Genomic DNA, 24914 nt, shown 5'->3' with positions numbered 1-24914 from the left:
CGGACAGACGGACACACACTTGAAGCAGATCAGCCCCGCGGAGTATCCCACTCACTCGGGTCGATGCCAAGGCTATGATCAGCAGAGCGGTGCAGGCATGGGGCCGCTTTGCCGGCCTGCCCGGGCCTCTCTCGGGCCATGTCTGAAGGGCGGTCGGAGAATAAATAGGCAAAGCCTGGGGATGACAACGGCCCGGTCTGGTTGAGGGCGTTTCAGTCCCCGCCCTGCGATTCACAGGTTCCGACAGGTAGGAGTCAAGACTCTTAGCAGATTTCCGTCCATCTGGCAGGCCTGACGGACGGCTCCTAGTGGACGGAGAGGAAGAGACCGAACGAGTGAGTGAGAGTGAGTTTGAGGCAACACCTGAGAGCGCGGTTCTGGGTAAGGCGTTGAGAAACGACGAGTTGAAAGCTCCCCTCCCGCGGCCAGCCCGTTGTCCATCCCGAAGAGCATGCCCCGAACACGGTGCCTTTCGTTCTGAGTCTCCATAAATCTGGTTTCTGTCTTCAGCATCAGGGACGGACGACTCGCCGACTTCTCAGCTCGTACACTTCCGTTCAATGGCCGCGACATCGACACAGCCTGCGCCGTCTCATCAGATCGTCTCTGAGCTTAACCACGGTGAACTGGCGCTCGTCCTCATGCCATCCGAAGCATCCAAATCCGTTCCCCAGAACTCTCGCGGCATTCCAGCTTGGCCCAGACTCGGCTATCCTGGCTAACGATAAACTCTCTTTAGTGGCCGCCGACCCATGCATGTCCAATTGCCGGCCGGTCAACAGGGCACAAGGGGCTCAGTGCCTCCACGTCCCAGACGGGACTTCACACGCCAGCCGCAGGAAGTTGATGAAGCTCTTACACACTGCTCCGGCCGGGACTTTCCCTCATTATTCTCAGAAACCCAGGCACCCTCGAGGCCTCTCGCTCGCGGCGGGATGTGGGCTGACGGAGAAACTGGAAAGCAGGGGCTCTATTATCTGAGGCCACTCTGTCTAGCTTTCCTGGGTTGTCCACGCTTGACACGAGAGCGGTAGACCGCACTCACTGACTCATGTACCGTTGGTTCGGAGTATTTTTCCCTTTTCTCTTCACTTAGAACGGAGGTTGAATCGTGTTCCCAATGGTTCTTGTTTTGTTCTTCCCGAAGCACAGCCTCGAACCTCGCGGCCGGTTCAGGGTCCAGACGCTATCAGCCACGGCCACTTTTTCTGCATGCGCAGTCAAACAGCCAAACAGTCAAACAGCCAAGGACGTGTGCCGGATGCCACCATTCCAACAATCTGCACTGGCTTAGAATTGTCTCGATCGAGTTACTTGATGCCGACTCACTCGCCATGTCCAACCTCCAACGAGAGGCCCCAAAAAACACGGTACTGTTGGCACAGTCCAAGTTGCCCTCATCGGAATCATGCCAATTACAGCACCAGGAAACCCAGCCGACCACGTGGTTTTGACGGACCTTCTGGCTCTCCCTCGTTGGGTGTCAGAGGATGGGCGTGTGTATCTGCTTGACCTGACTTGTGTAGTGGTCACGAGGTGGCTCTAAACTCTAGCAGGAACCGGAAGAGGGTGTTTGACCACGGAGTGAACTGGCTCACAACTTCATACTGCCTCCGGCCCAAGCTTACGTTCTGGATCATCTACGTGACACAGGCAAATTATAGCGAACATCGGATGGACATCCTGGACAAGAGTGCATGCTACGGGGGGATGGGCTCGTTTGCGCCGGGAACATGCTCCTTGATTGATCGACTGAGGAGAATAATCCTTCACCACTAAGAAACAGTGGCGGTTTGCAGGTCTAGCCTGTCCCCTCTCTACGGGCCCTGGCGAGCTTTTGCGAGACCCAGGCCGTACTCAAACCGTCTTCTCACACCCTTTCAACTCGAGTCGGACTTCAGGCTGGCAATGGCCTCTGCCCGCAAGGCCTCCCGCCTGCTGAGGCTCTGGGGGTCAAAGTACGGCCTCTCGCCCAGGCTCACGGAGCGCGAGCCCTTCCTCTCGCCGAGGCCCTCGGTCACGTAGTCCGGCGTGGCGGCGTGGTACACGGAGCGGTTGTCCCAGATGGCCACGTCATTCTCGTTCTGCCAGCGGTACCGCACCTGCAGGTCGTGGTTCTCGACGATGAGCTGCACGAACCAGTCGAGGAAGTGCCGCGACTCCTCGTCCGACAACCCGTTGATCCGCGACACGTGGTGGCCCGCGGCGAAGATGCTCTTCCACCCGGTCACCGGGTTGGTGCGGACGACCGGGTGGACGGCCTCGAGGAGCTCGCCGACGTTCTCGGGTGCGCCGCGCGCCTCGGTGAAGAGCTTGAAGCCGTTCTTCTCCGCCGCCGCGTTGAAGCCGGGCTGCGCGTACGTCGCCGTCAGGGTGTCAAGGAACCGTTGGAGCGGCTTCGATATCCGGTCGTACACCTCGTAGCCCGAGGCCCAGAGGGTGTCTGTGGGCATTGTCAGCGTCGGCGGTGGATGCGAGGGCGATGGCCCGGGGAAAACCAACCTCCTCCCGTCTTGGGCAGCTGGGTCAGACGCAGCAGAGCGTAGTCGCTGGGGACGGGCTCGAAGGTGATGTCCGAGTGCCACTGCGTCTTTTGCGTCTGCTTCTTGGTGTAGTTTAGGAAGCGGTGCAAGTCCAGCTTCTTGGCCTGCGCCGACGAGATGACGCTGATCTCATCGTCCTTGGTGTCGCCCCTCGCGGAGTTGTTGACGGGGTGGATGTGGAGCTTCGAGGTCGAGGGCTTCCCCGAGAGCTCGCCTAGGCGCTGGACGAGTTCCTTTTGCAGATCATTGTCGATGTTGTCCTGCTTGCGGAAGAATACGACGCCGCGTTGCGAGACTTGGGGGCTTTTGTTAGATATCTGTTCACTTTCTCTCTCCGGCGGAGATGGGGACTCACTAGTGATTGCCAGGTCGCGGACGAGGTCGTCAGAGTTCGGTGCTCTGAGGAGCTCCTTAAGATCGACGGTCGGGTACTCGCGGCCGATGATGGGCGTCACGTCGAAATGCTCGAACTGGTCGAGGACGCCGCTCTTCTTGAGAGGCTCCTTGTGGCCTGTCCGGACTTCGGGAAGCTCCTCTTCCTGGGCCGAGAGTCCAGAAGCAGGTTGCGATTCCTTCGCTGGCAGTACCTTCGCCTTGATGTCCTCGACCTTGGCCGCTGCGGCTTCTGTTGCTGATGGAGACATTTTGTTGGTTTTTAAGAAGCGTCACGTATCAATTCACACACTCACACTACAGATGTTTCTGCGACATGGCGGCAGCGGGGTCTGTTCGTGTCTTATACACCCATTTTGCCATGACTGCACACCACTTCAGACCGCGAGCGACGGGCCGTCGAGGCGAAAGTTTACGTGATATCACGCGATTTGCAACTCAGATTCTGCAATGGGAAAGCGGTAGTTTCGGGGAACCAATCGCCGGTAACCTCGTGCACACAGAACTAGCATGAAAGAGACCGGCGCACATCGACATGAGGCCAAACGTTGCTCGCCGGTACTCGGCGGCATACGTCGACGCCGAATCGGAGCCGTGTCACCTTCATCCCGCCTGTGTTAGTTTGTCTTGGCTGTAGTATCGACACGCGGGGGCGGCCAATGGGACATGGATGAGCGACGGAGAGAACAGGCAGCGCTGCGCAGACAAGATGGGATGCAGCGGTTGTGGCATTGGGTGGTGATGCAATTTTGGTATCGATCGCGAGCGGGGAGGGGGGGTAACCCCGCGCTGGCGGTCCAATCCTGACGAGCGGATATCGCATCGCATCGCTGGGAGGAACGTTCGGACGAATTCAAACGAAATGGGACAATGTGCTTACGGACTGCTATGACCAACGATCGTCATCCACGGAAGGCCGACATGTTGAACTCCAAGGACGTTGCACACCTCAACGCTGGTGCGGAGCGCTTTCAAGAAGATGCTTGTACCGCAAGTGTGGAAGAAAGAGCCATACTTGGCCGTTCAAGCCACTTTGAGAGCCGGGGAGAATGGTGTAGTACTCTTCGCAAAACGTGTCCCGGGGAACCGTGGCCCGGCGAATGGTTCGGCTTACGTGCAAACCGGTGCGGGTGGACGAAGGACCAGTGACCGACGACCGGAGCCGGCTGCCGAGCGGGTCCCCGAGCATGCCGGCGCGGCCGGCATTCGGCATGCGGCCAGTATGGTCGGGCGCAAAACCAGCACTCACTGATTCGATGCATGAGGGCTGGGATACCGTCTAATTGGTTTCTCATAGCCGGTTCTTTTCAACCATGGCCAATGGCCAAGGCCGGATGTCAGAATCATGATTCAGAGAGCAGCGCAGTTGAAATGTTGGCTACACAAGCAGCAACAGGGCGACAAACAGCCCGGGATACAATCAATCGCAATCAATCTGTATTACAACAATCCATGACCACAAATGGCGATAAAGCAAAATTCGATTGCGGATTTCCTATGACGGAGATGTTGAAATCGGGCCAGTGCTTTCGCCTTGTCATCGGCGGAACAAGCGTCGATCCACGGTCGCCCGCCCACCGACGTCATCGAACTGTCACTGATATCATTGGAGCTCCAGCATGAGTTTGCTGTACGACCTGGACATTGATGCTGCGGATGTCTCACTCACTGCACTCACAAACAATCTCGATACCCTAGACTTTACAAAATCACCTCAACTCACTGAGCATCCATCACGCAAGCAATGTCTTCGTCCATGCCCTCCCAGCCCCCCAAGGCGGAAGCCTACACCACGGCTTCGAACCCAACAACCCGCAACCCCGCCGAGAACGCCGCGGCCTCTTCTCACGTCCAGCAAGACGAGACCACGGCGCGTGACGTTGCGCAAGGCCGCACACCCTTCCCGCGCTCGCAGGCCCGGTCCGCCGACGACGCGGTGCCGAGCTCGCTGGGCGCCGGCGTGCGCTCCTCGGGCCCCGCGGACGCAACGGAGCGCGAGAACACGGCGTACGTCTCCAAAGACGCGCCTCACGACGGGCCGGAGAACCCCAACGTCGAAGCGGAGCAGATGGAGACGCTCGCCGAAGGCAAGGTCGCGGACGCGGTCGAGAGGAAGAACGGGACGCAGACGGCGCCGGGACAGGAGATTCACGACGACGATTTTGCGAGCGGGCTTGAGACGTAAGTGTTCTTGGGTTCTTGAAGCTCCCGTTTTGAGAGAAAGAATTGGGACCTGCGACGGACGCTGACAAGATAACAGAAAGAAAAAGGAGCAGCAGGAGGCGAGGGATGCAATCAAGGAGGCACGCAGCGCGGGTGTGGATGTGGATGGCGGGTTCGGGCAGAGATCGTGGAGAGAGGTTAACCGGGATGTTTGAGAGTGACGATGTCGACCCAGATTTTTTTCATCTATGCGATCGATAGACGGATTGTTTTTTTAGCGAGATAACCTTGGTGAGAATGTACTGAGTTTTTCGGGTCTCGTCACACTGAAAAATATCGCGATGCCGCCCGCCAAAAATAGCCTCTGCTGATAGGAGTACGTACGGTACGGCCCATCCACACAGAAGCCAGTATTAACAATAGAAAACGATGAATAACATTCGTGTTAATGCGAAGCAGTTTAAGAGCACACACAAAAGATTAGTCGATGTGAGAAAAACGCAAAAAGATGGGTTCTCCCCTTCCAGAATCGAACTAGAGACCTTTCGATGACAATGTAACCATTACAGTCGAACGTGATGAACCAACTACACCAAGGGGAGATGCCAAGGCTGTGCCTTGTCTCGGTGTGTCAATCTGACGAGAAAAAGTGGCTTATAAACCTTGCAAAATCCGGCAGTTCCTGTAGTTCAGGTATGTGTGCTCAGAAGGGTGTCTATGCAACAGTAAACCTAGACTCCACTTTCGCTCAGTTTCTCTATCCTATTAAAATCTGAATAGGAAAGGACTAAAATCCACTTAGGGTTTAGTCGTGTCTTGTTGTAGTGGCTTTGCGGGACTCTGCTGGCATCTCCGCTCTCAGTTGGGGACGAGCATGCGGGGAGTCTTAGTCTCACTTTCGTCGCTCGTGAACATCTACCTTTGGCGTCTTTCTTCACAAAGGAATCATTGGGCGATTGGCTCAGTGGTAGAGCGCCCGCTTTGCACTGTTTACGATGTCTGCGGGAGGCCCAGGGTTCAATCCCCTGATCGTCCATCGTCAACTCACCATCGGGTTGTACACTACTTTTTTTCTGGTTTTGTGACTTTATGGAGCATTGGATGACATAATCGTCACCCTGTTGAGTGTGTTGTAGACAGGTAGACAGACCCTATTCGAAAGTCTCCTGCAACCACTTCAAAACATCCTGACCAAACTCATCGGGCTTCTCGAGAAGGGCCCAGTGTCCACCGTCCCTGGTGACACTCTTCACATCAGGCAGCAGCCCAGCATCGATGCTCAGCTGCAAAATCTCTGGCCTGCACACGAAATCCCGTTTTCCACCCCAGTACAACACCGGCACTCTGACCGTCTTGGCCTCCTCGGCTATTTTTCTGTCCGCCTCGGCCTGCACGCCTGTGCGCATGGCCGAGTACATGCAACTCGGCGCGGCGAACCCGCCATCGCCGGCTTTGCTGAAACGCCCCATGAAGTCTGCCTTGTGCTCGGCAGTCGCGAACGGCAGCGTCGGCTGCGTGCGGCCCTCGCTAACGAATCGGCGCGTCCCGCCGGGACTGCAGAACGTATCGAGCCAGGTCTCAGGCTCGCCAAAGGCGGCGGCGTAGACGGACTCAAGGTTGCGGTTCATGATCTCCACGCCGTCGTCGGCAGTAAAGAAGTGCCAGTACTCAAAGGTGCCGAGGCCGAACAGCTTCTTAGTCTGCGCGTTAACCATGTCGAGGTCGAAGTGGCCGGTGGGCGCACTGTACGAAACATTGAGCGTGACGAGGCCGCAGACGCGTTCGGGGTGGAAGTTGTACAGCCGCTGGGCAATCATGGAGCCCCAATCATGGCCAAACGAGACCACCTTTTTGAGGCCTTCTGCGTCGAGTATTTCCACAGCATCAGCTGCGAGACCGTCGCATGCGTATACCCTCGGGTCGATCGGCTTGGAAGACTCGCCGTATCCAAGACCGTCTAGAGCAACGACACCATAGCCGAGGGGAAGGAGGTGGTCATTGATGAGGCCCGCCCATAGACGGGCCGTGTCTGGCCAGCCGTGGAAGAGGATGAGTGTCGGCTGGGAGCCCTGGGCGGGAGTAGTGTAATACGTGTATGAGAAGCCGCGCGAGACGTCGAGCGTCTTTTTGGTGAGTTTTGAGAGGTCCATGATTGTCACTCTGAGCGATGTGCTTGGGTTACTTGAATATGTGCGTTCCTCAAAGAGAAAGACGCTTGATTTATACGAGCTGTTTGCGTTTCTCTCAACTATCCTCCGTGGAACCAAGGAGGGTCTCAACCAAGTCGTGAAACTGCACTCCGCCTATGCCGAGCTCCAGTTCGCCCACAAATAAGGTTGTTTGTCATCGATCAATGTGTTTTTGTATAGTCATCAGAAATTATTAATCACCGGAGTCCGGCCAAGGTCGAATCTTAAATCTCGGGATGAAAATGCATCCGGCACCGCATGGGCAGTGGGGTTGGTAGGGTAGACTAATGGTATTGATCATGGACAGAAATGTGAAGTGTCGACAACGACAAATAATGTTGGACAGAACTAGTCCAATTTGCTTGGCGTATGTAAGTTCTGGTAACTCGAAGCTGCTCATGTGTTTCTCCTGCGCTGGGTCCGTTCGTATGTGGTTAACTAGCAAGTCCCGTCATCCGGCGTGATCGCTTTCGTCATCTCATAGGAGTCGTGTCTACCAATCCGGCTCGAACAGTTGTAGATCGTTCCAAATTACGAAACGCACGACACACCTTGAGATTTTGTACTTCATCGTGTACATATGCAGAAGGACCACAGGCTTTAGAAGTGAATTTAGATCCATGTGAACTTGGGCGATCCCGAAAACTCACCTGCCGACCCTGCATTACTTCTATCACATAATGTGGTCGGGACTGCCGGTGCAATTATTGAATTGGCTACCAAGTCACCATACTATGGCTACACCACAAACCTTCGACCTAGATCCAAGGCACAAGAGCTTCGCCGCGCTTAGCTGCGCTATCACTTACATCTCTTGAATGTGACTGCACTGGCCCAGTGGCCACGCCCATTGTCGACACTTTCACCCCAGTCCCACAACTGGGACACGTTATCCCAGTGCTCCGCAGCTCCCGCTCTCGTCTTTGTTGCCCCTGGCGTTCACGCTCCAGTCTCTGACGCTCTTGGACCCGATCAAGCCGTCTCGCCCGCTTTTTCTGAATGAGGCGTCTGTTCTCTTGTTTCTGATAGAGTTGATGCGGGTCTTGCTCTCGACCAGTGGTCTCCTGCTCCTCACAGTGACGTAGCTCCTTGCTATTGTCGCAGCTGCCCCTGTAGTATAAGAAGAGTAGTTCATCGTCAACTTCGAGGAAACTCCTGCGGAAAATGGAGGTCAAGATCCAGTCTTCTGGTTTTTGACGACCCATAGCCGTTGAAAAAGGGTCTTGTGGAAAGGGGGTGACGATGCTTACCTCTGTCCGCCCCTGAGCAACTCTCAGTCGCCGCTCATGCGCCTCCTGCTTTACACGCTGTTGGCGCTCTTTGTCGAGACTATCCGCCACGTTTGAGACTATGTGAATGGTTATAGTACCAGTGTTCTTGAGGGCTTTCTATCGTTGAACGATGTCAATGATTCCTATCGTAGCTATTCAGAATAGGAAAGAAAAAGAGGGCCCTGTGGAATAACCGCCTCGAATTGGAAGCGTTAGCAATGAATCAAGCGCACTTGGACTGGGGGTTGATCACTGAAGGCATGTCTCCATGTAGGGAAGATAATGTCTGCGGGGCGATACATGTGTATTGCTCACTGTAAGCTATTAAAATGCATACTGGGCCTTTATTTTGTGCCTGCATGACGTGAAAAAGGACTCTACCTTTCTAAGTTAGGAGTTGAGCAAGGTTTCCAGGTTCTGGGGGCTACTGACTTTATGTGTTAAATGCATCTTAGACAGCAATCGTGATCGCAATCATGCAATTCACTATGAGCCTCCCGAATCCAAGTGAACCAAGAGCCCTATCCAATACGTCTGATTTTGCACTTATGTAGCAGCCATTCCGAATCACCTCGGAGTGGCATCCGAGGTCCGGTTCTCCGAAATCCAGCTCTCATGACCAGGAGGCCTCGGGCGGCCCTCGTTGTTGGGCCACCAAGCGCTAATGCGGTAATCGTTGACAAAAGCCATGCTGGCCTTGGGGTTTTCGTGCCACGAGCAGTACTTCCAATGCCACTCCGCGAAATCGTACCAGTAACGCACGTCGGTGCACTGGACCGACTTGCACTCATCCAACTTGCGGCCAAAGTCGACCCAGTCCGGGCGGTGCGGCGGCGACGTCTTGTCGCACCACGTGATGATGTCAAGCGGGAGCTTTTTCTCGTTCAGGCGCCACTCGAGCTCTTTCATGCATAGCCCGGCGCAGGCCGGGACCCTCCAGAGCTGCAGGTTGCGGTTTGCGTTGTAGCGGTGTTTGCCGGCGGCCGCTGAATTAGCGAAGAAGATGAAAGGAAACAGAATGGAGGAGAGTGTAAGAAGCTTCATCCTGATGGTTTCTGGGCTGCTCTCAGCGGAGGTTTTTCGACCTTTCGAGGGGTAAAAAGGATATTTCGACTAAATCGGGAGAGAAGCACAAAGAGTATGCGTCCTGACCGTTTGCTTGCCGGTGTGAGTGCTTTGAAAGGAACGACGTGTCATTTGTAGTGTGTACAATTCAAGAAGCGAAGAGCTTGAGAGACTGTTTTACTAATGAGGGCATAATGTTAGGGACTGCCAAGGGCATCAGGGTGCACTGGTCGACGAAGGTTGGTAGCCTTGCTGGAGCCTGGTTGTTGAAGCGGGACTTGAGTTTTATGAATCCTTGGATATCGATAATCATATAAAGTTGCAAAGTTATAAGCCAGTCTGCCCATGGATAAGAGAGGATCTCCATCATGTTCACGGAGTTATTGGCAAGTATACTTAGAGAAGTTCTATGGCTGTTGGCGGAGGACATTGATCAATCACAGCCGACTCCCTGACACTAGCACAACAACATCAACCATATCACACGCACACAAAGTTCTCTTGCTGATAAAACCATCCCTAACCACAAGACTTATGCTGTTTGTTGTTATGCTAGCATACATAGAACTGTTGACTACGGGTTGGAGGCGTATGCCTTCATCTGGGCCCGGACGGTGGGTGAACTTGCAGTCCTCAATCAGCACAAACAATTTCATCGCATTTAAAGTCTCAATCTTGTTGTGAGTTCGCTTTTCCTCTATCTGGGTTCATAAGAAATCACTATTGTATAACATTCTGCACCAGCCCGCGGTGCTTTCCATGTTCCAACGCCGGCTCTGGAATGACATGATCGTTACGGCTCATCAATCAGATAAAAGTCCTCCCCTAACTTACTCCTCAGCCATATGACCCTCGGCCAAAACATCGACGTCATGTCTGTTGGCTTTCGCCGCCTTCTTCTTCTTCTTCCTATCCTTGCGTCCGACAGGGGGTGCAATCGGGGCTGGAGGCGCAATCGGGGCTGGAGGTGCTATCGGGGCTGGAGGTGCTATCGGAGCTGGAGGTGCAGGCACCGGGGCGACTGGAGGAGGAACGGCGGCGCCGGGAGCCGGTACAGCCGCAGGCACAGAGTAGGCGGCGATAGCCTGCGTGAATATGGACTGAAGAGTAGCCATGTCCGCTGCGGCCTCTTTCTGTCCGACTTTGGGGACCTTTGCAGCTAGTGCTTCGCTCAACGACATGCTCGCCATCTGCTGCTTCTGGAGGGACTGTAGCGCAACGGTGCTGACGCCGAGCTGATCGAGAATTGGCTTCCGAGCTATAAGATCGTTGACCGTAGTTTTAGTCTGAGCGGCAAGGTTATCCGTAGTCCGGCGTAGCATGAGAGACTTTGCAGCCGAAAGGTCTCTAGAGGCACGAACGGTGAGGGTGGCTTGGTTGATGGTGACTGTGATCTGTTGAGAGGCGCCGAGTAGGTTGGCTGCTGCGTTTGGAGTGCCATCGAGAGCAAGAACCGCAGCGTCAACCCTCTGTAGTGAGTCGAACACGGGGACAAGGGCTATTTCGATGTCATCGAGACTGTCTCGACTTTCGATGGTGACCGGCCGGGGCTTTAACGGTACAGCGGCAATGATTACAGCCTGGCCCAGGAGACCAAACGTGAAAGATGGGGCATGCATGATGTAATGTGTGGATGATAGTCGAACGAGCTTGAAGATAATTTTCTGACAAGATTATCGTGATGAAGAGGTAGCCGGGCCCTCGTGCTTAGATGCTTCAATACATGATCGACACATGCATTCTTGACGGGAGATGGAACTGATTTATAAACAATGATCTAGCTGTATATGACAGAACAACGCATGAATCACATTATGAACTAGGATTGTAATATGATGCCATTGGCCTCTGGTTGCCGACGCACGAGGAGCGAGACGCTGAACATGGGCCCAGCCACCGATTCTGGCGATGGCTTCCGTACTCGCGTTAGATCAAGGTCTCAAAATTCTGCTTGACTTACACACGGATGCCCTGCAGCATACAGCTGGCGTCCGCATCTGTGTTCGCGAGTATCAGATTAGAAGTTGGAGGGCGAGGGGTAGCAGGGGTGCTCGTGATTCCTTCTTTACAATTGGCGGCATGACGGCATTCGGCAGCTAGACATCCCACGAACCGGCTGTCAGAAGGGAACGATTGGCATTGCTGTCACAAACCACGGGGGCTGTGAAACGAATCGTACCGTGTTCGTAATTGTAGCAGCAACAGTGTCAGAAACGTCCGATCAATTAACCTATAGACAGGTCTGCTGTACGTGAGCAAATGGGACGAAAGGCGAGCTGCGGGCCAAAAAGGGACGCCAAAATGATTAAGGTTGCATGATAGGTGCTCAGACATGTGTCGCGGGCTTCGAACCGTTCGTCAAGGACTGATGATGTCGTCCTCTCGGAGCAACCGTTGAGCCTGGCCGTTGTTTCACCTCATGATAGCAGTCACCTTTACAGTCTCTATTGATGTCGAGGATAAACGCTCTGACTTCCTGTTCTTTACGGGTGTCGAGGGCTTTTTCGTCATCGCCATCTGCAAAGGAATCGGTGACCAATTTGACGAGCCTTCTGGGTGCAAGAGGTTCTCTGTCCGGCAGACCTCTTAAAGCATAGGCGATGTATCGAATGAGTGTACTGGCAGTCTCGTAGTTCTCACGCGTCTCTAAGGTTCCAAACTTGCTCTAGCGGACCTTTGATAGCAGGGAGGTACCGACTACCAATCGATCACCATCATCGTTGAAGCCCCAGTACAATTCTTTTGCTAGAAAACTATATGATTACGCACGTTTCCTCTTATTTGTCATCAGGCATTGCAGTTCGTGGCACTTTGGAAACAAAACTTGTTCGCTTTTCATACCAAACCTCCCCCCCTCCCCCCACCATTACATATGGGCCAATCAATTTCAGGACAAGACTCAAGCTGGAGAAGGGTCCAATTTGACGATGATGTGTAAAAAAAGATAGCTTCATTGAGCATTGAGTTGGGCTCTGGTTCCATCGGATATCGAAGCAAATCTTTCGTCAAACTTGTGTATCTAGCTATTATCCCCACTGTATAGTAACCCGCACCTCTTGCACCGTATCATGCATGACCTCTTCAGTTAGACGCCATCTAAAGCCATGTTAAAATACAGCGTTAGTGATAGGCGTTCACCGCTTTCGCACCGGCATCAGTTCCGGTCCAGGCTTTAGTCAAGGACTCTTCGGGCTGGGTAAACTGGGGATTGGGAAGAAGTTTGTTCTACTCTTCCAAGACATCCCACTCTTCTCAAAAGCGTTGCGCTGAGAGCGCCAGAATGAGCTCAGCAAGAAAACACCGTATAGGCAGAACGATGGCATTTCTCGGGGATCAATGAATCGGCAATTCTGGGCGTCTTCGAAGCCTTCACAAATGACAAGACCGACTCCGAGGTCGTCAGCCGTGAGCTTCTCGACCGTAAATGGACCTCCATTCTGCCGGGGTTAGAGTAACTTGCTATGGAAACCCCCGTAGTTTCCATTCCAACAACCTCGAATCATCTTTCCGGGAGCAATGAACTGCCGCACAGTCAAGCTCGCACCGCTGACAAGGGCCACTCTCCTCGATGGCCAGAGCACCACTCTCCTCGATGGCCAGAGCACCACTCTGCCAAGATCTTGGGCCGCTCTGAAGGTTATGATGGCGTTCTCGGCGCCCTCAACAATGGCATCCCGGCGCTCATAGTACTCGAACGGGGGCTCAAGTGCCTGTAACCTCTTGGTCTAATTGAAAAGGAAGAGCGGCTGGTTCCCTCCCATGTTCCAACAAATCTGAACATATTGTGGAGGCGTTGGGCGCTTTAAGAGACGTCCACGCTGCATCCATTGGCGACAGCGATGCCAATTAAGAGGATGTAACAGCTTCAAGACACTATAGGTTGTTGGAGTATGGGCGATGGACGAGATCCAAGTGGTGAGGGGTGTAGCTGAAGTAACACCGACGATAAGGTTCACGATGCCGCCATCATCTTCAGGTGTCAACTAGCCTATCACAACGGGGTCTCAACATTCGTCGCACAAGGGAGGCCTCGAAGGAATTGCAACAAAACCAGTAAGACTCGGCACGTCGACCAACGCGTACAACCTTGGCCGGCCAATCGTCTCCAAGGCTGTTAGTCAATCGACACTCTCGGCTGAAGCTTGGCCTCCCTCCCTCCCCCAACCCCCAAGACCATCGACAACGACAAGTCGTTAATCTGGCAACGCGGGAACCCCCGGCATTTGAGGACCTGTCAAACACGATAAGGTGTGGCGAGTACAAAAAACGACCCTCCGAAGTCTACCTATCCTCCCAGGGTGTCGATCGATGTGTGAACGCGTTCGTTCTTTGTTTTTTCCCAATTTCTTTTTCTGGAGAGTCTCAGCCGATCTGCCAAACCTTGGCGAGAACCGTTTAGCAATGTAAACAGCGGCGGCTGTTGGTCAGCATCGCCGCCAAGGGCCAAGAAAGACCCCAAAAGAAACCTAAGACTGGAAGGGGACTCGCAAGTGGAGAGGAGGGCGTCGACGCAGAGAATACAACAAGACCCTTGGGGAAACCGGCCCAGGCTCCCCCCTTCTTCCTGCCTTCCCTGACCGCATTGGAGACCCAGCTGCCGTGGTTTTCGCTGCGAGATGACGGTGTCAAGGCCAAGCAACTAGAGGCCAAGCTGTGCTCTCCGCAGCATAGTCCCTTCCCTCCTCTCTCAAACCCATGCTGCGAGGCCGGTAGACAAAAAGAGAGTGATGGGGGTTCGATGCCATCATCCAAGACTGAGGTGCATGCATGGTGCCGTAATTCAAGCTCATGGGAAGCAGGTCAAGCAAAAAAGTCAAGCCTTGCGTGGAGCAGTCACAGGACGAGACAAAGACAAGACGGACAAGACGGATAGGTGAAGGCTTAGGTTGGGATGCCGGCGCTGATCATCGTTGCAGGCACGTTGTTTTGACGGTCGCTTCGTGGCATTTGTTTTTGATTCGGTCTTACTTTCTCGAGCGTTTGTGGTCCATATGCCCACCGAGCTGGTTCGACTTACCCAAGGATGATGATGACTGGAGAGGGTTTCTCATCCCGTAGTCAATCCTAGAGAAGGTTAGTTCACACTACGACTCAGTAGCCTTCCCTAGCCCGACGACGGCAACGTCGACAAGCGGCTCCGAGGGGCTGGTCCGGGACGATGGCCGATGAATGACAGATTCCAGATGGCGCGAGGTGACGGCATCGAAGAAGGCGCGCAGCTGGACTTGGACACGGCTCCCTTCACGAGGCGTTCCAAGGCCCGGAACTGGTTTGGGGTTGGAAGGCGCAAGGCGTCAGGGGACCATGAGCGAACGGTCGACCGCTTGGCGTAAAAGTTTCTTCGCCAAGAACGTACGACCAAGAACTTGTGGTGTTTTCCTCCTCCTGGCCCGAGCAACCAGAGATTGAGAAGCGAGAGGTCGAGAGCCCAAAGGACCCTCCTAGGCCACAGGGAGAAGACGGGAAACGGGAGGGCGTTTCCTGGGTTGAACCTCCTACGTCACTTGGCCGGATCCACACCATCTTGCGCGGTCGCAAGAGGCCAAGCGCTTGGCGACCCCACTGACAAGATTGTGACCGTGTCAGATCACTCGAGATGGACGGGGGCACCAGAACGTCTGGGACGGGATGGAGGAATATTCGGCGGTTACGAAAGCTATTGCACCGAGAAGTCGATCACAGAGAAGTAATCGAGACGAGACACCCGCGGAGAGCGACGTTTCGTTTCGGGTTGGCGGGATGAGCGCGAGGACGGGCGCCCGGCGCGGGGTTGATGGGCGATTGGCGGCTCAGATTAGAAAAACCGACAGACGGGATCAGCATCGCGCTTGGATCGTCGCGGCGCCCCCTCCATATGCGATGTAATGTCTCTGTCAGTGCTCGGTATGGGGGTGCGTCTCCTTCTCTGGGCCCTCGTGTCGTGACTGACTTTGGGAGTAGCAGAGTTGCGGACCAGAGAGGGGCGATGACCCAGAGAGGAAGAGGGCCGTGAGTGGTCAATGGACGACAGAGTGGGATGATGGGATGGTTGAATGGGCGCCATGGGGAACTTCTGGAGTCTGGAATGTCTGGTCCCAGGCTGAGCGACCGCGGCCGCGACCGTCATCCCGCGTCGGAGTCGATCCAACGTCGTTGGGTCGTAGGACAAGAACTGCCAAGGTGCGCCAAGCAGAGCCGGCGCAAACGGAATGGCCACCACCGTTTCCATACGAGGCCGCGCATTTAGAGAATTTGTAAGTCTCGATTGCTCGGGATGGACACTGGCATGCTAGATGCTGGAAGCATCTAGAGGTTTCCAACTTGGGAGACGCTGCGGAATGGCAGGAATGGCGCGGGAGATGAAGCGTTGCAGTGTTAAGTTGTTGCAGTATTGCGTGCCATTCATCGCTTGAACTTGAAGTCGATATAGCTTTGCTTTTTCGTCTAGTCATCCATCCATCGATCGCTCCATCTCTTCTCTCCCCGCGGGGGCCCGGCACGGAGAGCGTCGGAGCCTGGAGATGTGGTTTTTTTGCTGCACCACGCGCGCGCCGACCGGCCGATTGACCAACCCCGGGCTGTCCTGTGTCGCCCGTGTTGCCCGGGCTGTGTGGCTGCTGCGCACACATGAGTGGTGGTGTGTACCTGTAGGTTGATGGTGTGAGAGTGAGCTCGTGTGTCGGAGAGGGTGTGGTCACTGGTCAGTGGTGAAAGTCAGATCTTGGCGGCGGACGGAGTTGAGCGAGAAGGGACTGAAATGTGGCGTGCCGTGGCCATCCGGTGTTTGCTCCGCCCGGCGGAACGCGAAGCCAGATGACGGCTCAGGCTTTTCTCGGTATCATGAATAATGACGAAAGGTCCCAGTCCATGGACCATGGACCATGGATGTCCATACAAGCAAGACGGGTCAGCTGACGCGTACACGTGATATCAAACCTCGTTTTCGTTTATCACATAGCCTTTCTCTCTCTCTGTCTCTCTCGTGTGTGCTCTCAGTCTCTCAGCCTCCCAGAAAGAAGTCGGGCTAGCTTCGGCGTGGCGCCCGGGGTGGGAAAAACCGGAGTTCGGCATATGCGAGCAGAAAGAAGAGGTCGGGATGTTAATGTTTCGGACGTGATTCTTTTTTGTTGAGGCGAAGCTTGCACAGAGCGAACTGGCAGGAAGGCAACGCAGAGTTGCAAACAGCCGGACGGCGAAACTCAGTGGCCAGTCTCAGTGGCTCTTGGTGGATTTTTGCAGCAGCCAAGGCGCTATGGTTCGATCCCCCCCTTGTCAGTTGTAACCGTCGTACGGTTATGTACCACTACAGTCCACGGCGAGTCCGCTGCATTGCGTAAGTACCATGGCTATGCAGCTTGGCCGGCACGGTACTTTCACCCACTGTAGCCTGGCTCGACAGGCGCCAGAGGCAAATGCCAAGTGAGAGAGGCCTAGCAGCCAAGACGAATGCAGCCAATCACACTACACAGGTCGCCCTCGAGTGCCCATAGAAAATTGTAAGAAGGCCTGTCTGTGCTTTTGGCCTGGAGCATGTGCTGCCGCACGTGACGCACCTCCTGCTCATGGCGCAGCCCGACAGCTGCATCAAATAACCTTATTCGCTTGGATAGTGTCCAATGGCGTCACCGGGTCAGTCGCTGGAGCATCATTGCCGTCATATCATGCGCATCCGCAGTTGTCTGGTTCCTCCATTTAGCCCTTTTCTGTAGTTGTCAATCAAGCCTGTGCACCGAACGATATACAGATGATGCTTGGCAAGATGGGTACTGACTGGGGCATGTCTGTCTGCATTCGTATGCAACTATCCCTTCGCAACTCTGCAACTCCCATTCTATCAACTCGAGTCGTGCAACTGCAAGAAGTACATCCTCAAGAGTCAACAACCAATTAATTGGCTACCTAGGTAACCACACCCAACAAAAGAAAGAAGAAGAAAAAAAAAGTAAACGCACTTATCACTCGCATCGCATCGCTTCACACCAAGCACACAAGCAGAGTTGACTTGCTCAGCAAAAACTTGAGCCAACCACACCTTTGACCCCGTCTCCATGTCTCTCCTCTTATCTGCATGTCTGTGACCGTCTCGTCTGTTTCTCTTCCCCGTGTCCTCCCTTCCCTCTCCTCTCCGGTCCTCGGCTTCCGGCGGTGCTTCGTCCAATGGACTTAGCTGAGCCTCAGCCCCCCCCTAGAGCCGCTCGCTCCTTCTGTCTACCTAAGTAGGGAGGTACCCTACGATTATCGGCTGCAGACATAGTCAGTCTCCCCTTCTTTCCCCAGTACTCCGTACTCCCTCCCTCCCTACCTTATTCACTGCCCCACCACCGGTTCTCCACTCCCACTGGGAAATGCCCCACTTCCGTTGCCGCCAAGAGTTCCGCCAAGGTCATCGTCACCCGAGAACCACCACCAGTCCACCACCTAGCCGGACCGTCTATTCTTTCGCTCCTTGCTCTCATTCTTTTCCCCAACTGCTCTGAGAGCCAAGTGGTGCAGCTGGAAACGGTCCCAACTCCGTCTCCAAAGGCCAAGAGGGCCAAGCGGCCAAGACACCAGGAAAGCTCATCACCCTTGCGTGGACCGCAGTCTTTTTTTCCTCATCATTCTCAATTCTCCGCCAAGCGCCGATTCCATGTCTACCGTCTTGGTACTGGTATCCGTGCCCAATCACACACTCTTCAGGCAGCACAATGACCGAATGCCTTTTCTTTCTCTTGCTTGAGACCCCTTCACGAGGGGTCCTGACCCACGAGGTAGATGGAGGGAGGAACCTACGAAGCCTGAGAAGAGACTGAGAGGGGGCGTGTGTGTTATCATCCGCCCAGACCTTGGCGTCTCTCCCAAGTTTTTTCTTTCTTTCCCTTTCCCTTTCTTCTGCTACCCCGATGGCCTTGCGAGCATGTACTCATGGTCAAGCTTCCAAACTCTTCTAAACCTTGCCGGCTTCCAAGTCTACCAGTCTCTCGGCTGTCCATCTATAAAGGTAGCCTTGTCCCCCCTCAACCCTCTGCGATCTCAAAGTCTAGATTGCCTAGTTAAACAACTTCTACTTCTCCACCTCACCAACGATAGAAGAAGCTTCTTTTCTTGAAGCCACAATCTTTGTTCCAACCGCAGACACTCTCATTACTGCCACCAACACCACTACCACCACCACGACGGCTGATTTAAGCTTCCTCCCTGCCCCGATTCCATCGTGAATGGAAGCAGCCCTCCCCTCATCTACGTCGCCAGCTCAGACACGACACAATGTCTGGTGACTACCCAAAGCATCCATTCCTGCTGTCGGTCCAAGAGACCGCTCAGGCGCTCGGAGTCGACCCCGACAAGGGTCTGTCGTCGCAGCAGGTGCAGCAGGCCCAGGAAAAATACCCTGCCAATGAGTTCGAGGTCGGCGAGTCGGTGCCATGGTACACCATTCTCAGCAAGCAGCTGTTCAATGCCATGGTACTCGTGCTCGTCTTCGCCATGATTCTCAGTTTCGCCATCAACGATTACATTGAGGGCGGTGTTCTCGCCTTCGTCATCGTCGCCAACGTTACCATTGGCTTCTGGCAGGAATACCGCGCCGAGAAGCAGATGGACGCTCTACGCACCCTCTCTGCGCCCTCGGCCAACGTATTGCGCGACGGAAAGACAAAGGTCATCCCCAAGTAAGTAATATCCGTACACGCGCACAACCCCCCAATTCATAGCGTCAAACGCGCACTTCGCCCCTCTCCACTCCTATATCTTGGCTCTCTTGGCTTTTCTTTGGCATTCTTGCTTGATTTTGCTTGGCAAACAGCTGACCCGTGTGACAGTGCCGAGGTTGTGCCCGGTGACATCATCCTGCTCAAGATGGGCGACACCGTGCCCGCCGATATGCGCATTTTCGAGGCCATGAACCTGTCCTGCGACGAACAGTCCCTGACCGGTGAGGCTCAGCCCGTCGACAAGATCTCCGAGGCCAACATTACTGTCCCTGGTTCCGAAAAGCTGGCCACCGAGGAGGGCGAGGTCGGTATCGGTGACCGTCTCAACATCGCATATGCCACCACCATCGTCCGCAAGGGCCGTGGCCGTGGCATCGTCGTTGCTACTGGAATGCAGACCGAGGTCGGAAAGATCGCCGCCTCTACCCAGAAGAAGGTTCGTAAGCCCGGCCGCTCCATGAACTACAAGAAGTACGGCAAGCGCCAGCCCGTCGTTGGTCTCACCAAGCGCGTCTACGATGCCGTCGGCAAGTTCTTGGGTCTTACCGAGGGTACCCCTCTGCAGAGGAAGCTTGCCGCTTTGGCATACGTCCTCTTCGGCTGTGCCATCATCTTGGCCATCATCGTCTTCGCCGCTCACAAGTTCGATGTAACTGGCGAGGTCATCATCTACGCTGTCTCACTCGGCATTGCCATCATCCCCGAATCTCTCGTCGCGTAAGTTGGACTCAAACCCCCCACCCCCCGACTCGCTCGAGTTACCCCCATAGCAATCTCTCTAACACCGAAACAGTGTTCTCACCATCACCATGGTCGTCGCCGTGACCGTCATGAGAAAGTCCAACGTCGTCGTTCGAGACCTTTCCGCCCTCGAGGCTCTTGGCGGTGTCACCAACATTTGCTCCGACAAGACTGGAACCTTGACTCAGGGCGCCATGATTGTCCGCAAAGCTTGGCTGCCCTTCTCTCACACCTACACCGTCCGCGACTCACAAAGCCCCAACGACCCGACTAAGGGCCGCGTCACCTACTCCGAGTCCAAGGAGCAGGAAGACAAGATTGAGGAGGCGCCCAAGCGCGACTATGATCAGGAGCGTTCCGCCGCCGTCCTCAAGTTCGACGTCCCCGAGGAGAAGCTGCAAAACAAGCAACCCGCCAAGGAGCCCGAGGCCGAGAACGAGGCCGAGATGACGCCCCGACTCAAGGCCTTCCTGCTGTCCTCAGCCCTCTGCAACTTGGCCACCGTTCGATACGACGAGGAGGAAGCAAAGTGGCAGACCACTGGCGAGCCTACCGAGATTGCGCTTCAAATCTTCTCCCACCGTTTCAAGCTCGGCAAGAAGTCCCTCGAGGGCCTCGGCTGGAAGCAGCTGGCCGAGTTCCCCTTTGACAGTTCCATTAAGCGCATGTCCGTCATCTACGACCTTCCCGAGACCAGCGAGGCGTCCGACATCTGGGGCCCCGGAAACAGCCTCGTCTTCACCAAGGGCGCCGTCGAGCGAGTCTTGGACCTGTGCAGCCACATTGGTTTCGGCGATGACAAGATCGAGCTCACCGAGGAGCTCAAGGAGGAGGTTCTCAACCAGATGAACAACCTGGCGTCTCAAGGCCAGCGTGTGCTTGCTGTCGGTTACCGCGACTGGAACGGCCGATTCACCACCAAGCAGGCCGACGTTTCCCAAGAGAAGGAGAACGCCCTGCGTACTGAGGTTGAACAGGGCCTTACTCTTCTCGGCCTGGCCGGAATCTACGACCCTCCCCGCCGCGAGACCAAGCCATCAATCGCCGAATGCTCCTCTGCTGGCATTAAGGTGCACATGCTTACTGGCGACCACCCCGAGACTGCGAAGGCCATCGCCAAAGAGGTCGGCATTATCCCCAAGAACCTCGGTGTCCTGCCTGACGCTCTCGCCAAATCCATTGTCCAGAAGGCTACCGATTTCGACAAGATGACGGACGAGGAGATTGACGCCATGCCTGAGCTCCCGCTGGTCATTGCCCGATGCGCCCCTGATACCAAGACTCGCATGATTGATGCACTTCGTCGCCGCAACGCCTTTATGGCAATGACCGGTGATGGTGTCAACGACGCCCCCTCTCTGGCCCGCGCTGACGTTGGTATCGCCATGGGCTCCGGATCCGACGTCGCCAAATCCGCTTCCAAGATCGTCTTGACCGATGACAAGTTCAACTCCATCGTTTCCGCCATCCGCCAGGGTCGTCGCATGTTTGACAACATCCAGAAGTTCATTCTCCATTTGCTCAGCTCCAACGTTGGCGAGGTCATCCTTCTTTGCTGCGGTCTCGCTTTCCGCGACGGCGCCGACCTCTCCGTCTTCCCCATCTCTCCCCTTGAGATTCTCTGGATCAACATGGTTACTTCGTCCTTCCCTGCCTTCGGTCTTGGTCGCGAGCAAGCCGCTGCCGATGTCATGCGCAAGCCCCCCCAGAACAAGAAGCGCGGTGTCTTTACCAACCAGATCATCGTCGACATGATTGTCTACGGCATCATCATGGGTGCATTGACGTTGGCCACGTTCATCATTGTCGTCTACGGTGCCAACGGCGGAGCCCTTGGCCAGGAGTGCAACAAGACTTTCACCGAGGCCTGCAGACCCGTGTTCCGCGCCCGTGCTGCTGTCTTCGCCGAGCTTACCTGGATCATCCTCATCTCTGCCTGGGAGTTCAAGAACCTGCGCCGATCCATGTTCCGCCTGAACCCCGACAGCGAGAGCAAGTTCCCCTTCTTCAAAGACATCTATGACAACAAGTTCCTCTTCTGGGCCGTCATCATCGGCGCCCTTTCCGTCTTCCCTGTCATCTACATCCCGACGCTCAACACCACCCTTTTCAAGCACATTGGCATCACGTGGGAGTGGGGCATCGTCGTCGGCTTTACGCTTCTCTATGTTGTCGGTGTCGAGGCCTGGAAGTTCGTCAAGCGCACCTTCAACCTCCTCGACGACCACCAGGTCGTCAAGGGTGCCTTCAGCCAGGGTGGCGAGGATGAGGGTCGCGACTTTAAGAAGACCATGACTTTCAGCTCCTTCAAGAGCTGGCACTCGTTCGGCCGCAAGGACACGGGCGAGTCGACAGGTCGCCGTAGCCGTTCCCAGCACCGCACCAACACCAACCTCTCGGGCGACACCCGCACCGGCGAGGGTTCTCCCAACAACAGCAATGAGAAGGTCTGATGTGTCTTTCGAGACATATGATTCGAAGTTGCACTGTCGAATTTGTCGTTGTTTGTTTTGCCATTTTTGACGCAAAAAGAAGAGTAAATGATACCACTATCACGAAAGAGAATTTCGTTTTGCATGAAACGCATCGTAGCTAGAGGCTAGATCCCCGACCATGATTTTTTCTTTCTCTGTTGTTTTTGACGGCCGATTCTCCGGGGAGGAAGTTGAATAGAGGCAGGCCAAGACAAGAGGGTGTTGTCTTGCCTGGAGGTTGGATTTGCGTCCAAGGCTCGCCTGAGCGGCCTAGCAATTATTGCATGATGAATATGCACTTGCATCAAGATTGATCAAGGGGATTAGTTCATTGTCTTGTCGTTTAATGAGGCTGTACTTAATAATAACCTTCTACCATTTCAACTTCACTTGCCCACACTGAGTGACATGTCTCCAAACTAGGAACTGCTTCACATTCACATCTTTCGGATGGGTCCGAGGTGATGAAAGTCGACTCAATCCAACGCCATTTGTCACGTTCACGAACAGCCTGCTAGCAGGCTCGTCCCTAGTTGATTTATCATCAAGGTATCCGGACGCGGCATACTTGGCTGCGGATGCTACTGGAGGGGAGGGGGGGAATAATGTCTGTGACCATGCCGTGCACATCAAATGTCCGAAGGATCAATGATTTCTGCCGTTCCACCCCCCACGGGTAGGTGAGATTGTGACGCGACTCGCTTCGATCGCCCTGCCAAATCTGGATGCGCCGGAAAGCTCGCATCATCTCGTGCATGTTCCGCGGCCGCTGCTTACTGCTTACGCGCCGCCGCAGCCAACGACCTAATCATGCCGGTCAATAGGAGACAACGATTCTTCACAGCGCGCACAATGTTTCCCGATGTAGGCAGGCGGTCCGCATGGGTGGGATGGACTCAGTCCGCCTGCAACCCTTATATATAACAAGTACAGGATCACCACCATCAATGACCCTCGAGCGGTCGACGGACGATACCAAGAGCGTCCGAGAAAAAAAAACTAAAAGCAACCTACTCACTCTTCAAACCACGCGAAACATAACAATGTCGGCCACGGAATCCCTCCGGATCCCCCCCTCGGCCGCCACGGTCCAGGTCTCCATCATCGACACGACGCTCGATGGGACGCTCCCGACGGCGCCCTTCATGGGCCCGCCCATCCGGGGGTTCGAGACGTGGCACGGCGTCGGGTACGCCTTCCTGGTGACCCGCACCGACGCGCAGGGCGGGCGGCGGCGCGTCGTGTTCGACCTCGGCCTGCCCACGGACTGGGCCAACGACTTCTCGCCGCCCGTCATCGAGGCCGTCAAGCAGATGGGCGGGGTCATGACGGCGCGGAAGTACGTCTCGGAGATCCTGACGGAGAACGGGGTCGATCTTGAGGGCATCGAGGCCGTGTTCTGGAGGTGCGCTTTTCTCTCTCTCTCCCTCTTTCCCTCTTTCCCTCCTCTCCCTCTCCGATAGCTGCTGATCTTACGGCCCACGTTCCCACACCAGCCACGCTCACCCGGACCACATCGGCCGGCCATCCCTCTTCCCGGCCTCGACCACCCTGGTCGTCGGCCCGGGCGTCAAGGAGGCCTACTTCCCCGGCTGGCCGGCCGTGCAGGACGCGCCGGTCCTCGCGCGCGAGTTCGAGGGCCGCGAGGTCCGCGAGCTCGATTTTAGCAGCGGCGGGGGCGCCAGTGGCGCTGCGGGCCTCGAGATCGGCGGACTGCGGGCGCTCGACTACTTTGGCGACGGCAGCTTCTACCTCCTCTCGGCGCCGGGCCACGCCGTGGGCCATATCAACGCGTTGGCGCGCACGACGGCGACGGGGGCTTCGGCAGATAGTGGCATCAGCGGTAGCGGCGGCAGCAACAGCAGCTTCATCTACATGGCGGGCGACTCGTTCCACCACGCCTCGGTGCTCCGGCCGCACGCGGGCGCCAGGCTCCCCGAGGAGGTGCGACTGCCCGGGTTCTGTTGCGCGGGCAGGGCGTTCCACGCGGTGCACCCGCTGGGCGGCAACGCCGACGCGGACAGGACGGCGTTCCACACGATCCCGGGGACGGAGGCCGGGGAGGCGGCGCTGGCGCTGGACGTGGGCGAGGCGCGGCGGACGCTGGCGGCGGTGCGGCGGTTCGACGCGAGCCCGGACGTGCTGGTGGTGGCGGCGCACGACGACAGCCTCTACGGCGTCGTCGAGTTCTTCCCGCGGGACGCAAGCGGGTGGAGGGGAGAGGGGTGGAAGGAGAGCGGGCGGTGGCTGTTCCTGAGGGATCTGAGGACGCCGGTCGAGATGGCTGGCGCGTCCGCCTGAAGGGGGTTATGGGATGTCTTGTGGGTTGATGGGTGGTGTTGTATGTCAAGGTATCTAGCCTGTGGAGGGCAAAAAACGAATCCAATCTTGTCGAGTCAAACGG

General features: G+C 55.6%; 8 protein-coding genes across 8 annotated transcripts; 3 read left to right on the top strand and 5 right to left on the bottom strand.

Moving 5' to 3' along the window:
* Window positions 1-1604: 1604 nt before the first annotated feature.
* CDEST_04220 (Putative TauD/TfdA-like domain, taurine dioxygenase TauD-like superfamily) lies at window positions 1605-3219 on the bottom strand. Its single transcript, XM_062920379.1, has 2 exons — window positions 2503-3219; window positions 1605-2443 (listed from the first exon to the last, which is right to left on the bottom strand). The coding sequence occupies exons 1-2, from the start codon at window positions 3185-3187 to the stop codon at window positions 1881-1883; spliced, it is 1248 nt and encodes a 415-aa protein (XP_062776430.1). The 5' UTR covers window positions 3188-3219; the 3' UTR covers window positions 1605-1880.
* Window positions 3220-4604: 1385 nt separating this feature from the next.
* On the top strand, window positions 4605-5412 carry CDEST_04219 (uncharacterized protein). The gene is made up of 2 exons (XM_062920378.1): window positions 4605-5117; window positions 5197-5412. The coding sequence occupies exons 1-2, from the start codon at window positions 4681-4683 to the stop codon at window positions 5312-5314; spliced, it is 555 nt and encodes a 184-aa protein (XP_062776429.1). The 5' UTR covers window positions 4605-4680; the 3' UTR covers window positions 5315-5412.
* A 725-nt stretch (window positions 5413-6137) lies between these two features.
* CDEST_04218 (Putative alpha/beta hydrolase-1, epoxide hydrolase) lies at window positions 6138-7467 on the bottom strand. The gene has a single exon (XM_062920377.1). The coding sequence runs from the start codon at window positions 7247-7249 to the stop codon at window positions 6251-6253; it is 999 nt and encodes a 332-aa protein (XP_062776428.1). The 5' UTR covers window positions 7250-7467; the 3' UTR covers window positions 6138-6250.
* Window positions 7468-9126: 1659 nt separating this feature from the next.
* CDEST_04217 (uncharacterized protein) lies at window positions 9127-9603 on the bottom strand (the record flags this gene model as incomplete). Its single annotated transcript, XM_062920376.1, has 1 exon — window positions 9127-9603. One exon carries the CDS (start codon window positions 9601-9603, stop codon window positions 9127-9129), a length of 477 nt encoding a protein of 158 aa, XP_062776427.1.
* Window positions 9604-10454: 851 nt separating this feature from the next.
* Window positions 10455-11243, bottom strand: CDEST_04216 (Putative Cell wall mannoprotein; the record flags this gene model as incomplete). The annotated part of the gene is made up of 1 exon (XM_062920375.1): window positions 10455-11243. The coding sequence occupies one exon, from the start codon at window positions 11241-11243 to the stop codon at window positions 10455-10457; it is 789 nt and encodes a 262-aa protein (XP_062776426.1).
* Window positions 11244-15075: 3832 nt separating this feature from the next.
* Window positions 15076-16384, bottom strand: CDEST_04215 (uncharacterized protein). The gene has a single exon (XM_062920374.1). The coding sequence runs from the start codon at window positions 15830-15832 to the stop codon at window positions 15419-15421; it is 414 nt and encodes a 137-aa protein (XP_062776425.1). The 5' UTR covers window positions 15833-16384; the 3' UTR covers window positions 15076-15418.
* A 2103-nt stretch (window positions 16385-18487) lies between these two features.
* Window positions 18488-22894, top strand: CDEST_04214 (Putative P-type ATPase, HAD superfamily, P-type ATPase, transmembrane domain superfamily). The gene is made up of 3 exons (XM_062920373.1): window positions 18488-19253; window positions 19404-20012; window positions 20089-22894. The coding sequence occupies exons 1-3, from the start codon at window positions 18850-18852 to the stop codon at window positions 22487-22489; spliced, it is 3414 nt and encodes a 1137-aa protein (XP_062776424.1). The 5' UTR covers window positions 18488-18849; the 3' UTR covers window positions 22490-22894.
* Window positions 22895-23553: 659 nt separating this feature from the next.
* On the top strand, window positions 23554-24811 carry CDEST_04213 (Putative metallo-beta-lactamase, ribonuclease Z/Hydroxyacylglutathione hydrolase; the record flags this gene model as incomplete). The annotated part of the gene is made up of 2 exons (XM_062920372.1): window positions 23554-23915; window positions 24007-24811. 2 exons carry the CDS (start codon window positions 23554-23556, stop codon window positions 24809-24811), a joined length of 1167 nt encoding a protein of 388 aa, XP_062776423.1.
* Window positions 24812-24914: the final 103 nt, after the last annotated feature.

Source organism: Colletotrichum destructivum, chromosome 3 (genome assembly GCF_034447905.1).
Source record: "Colletotrichum destructivum chromosome 3, complete sequence".
Classification (NCBI taxonomy): domain Eukaryota; kingdom Fungi; phylum Ascomycota; class Sordariomycetes; order Glomerellales; family Glomerellaceae; genus Colletotrichum; species Colletotrichum destructivum.
Note: the sequence above shows the minus strand (reverse complement) of the source record. Positions and strands in the feature narration are given on the sequence as shown.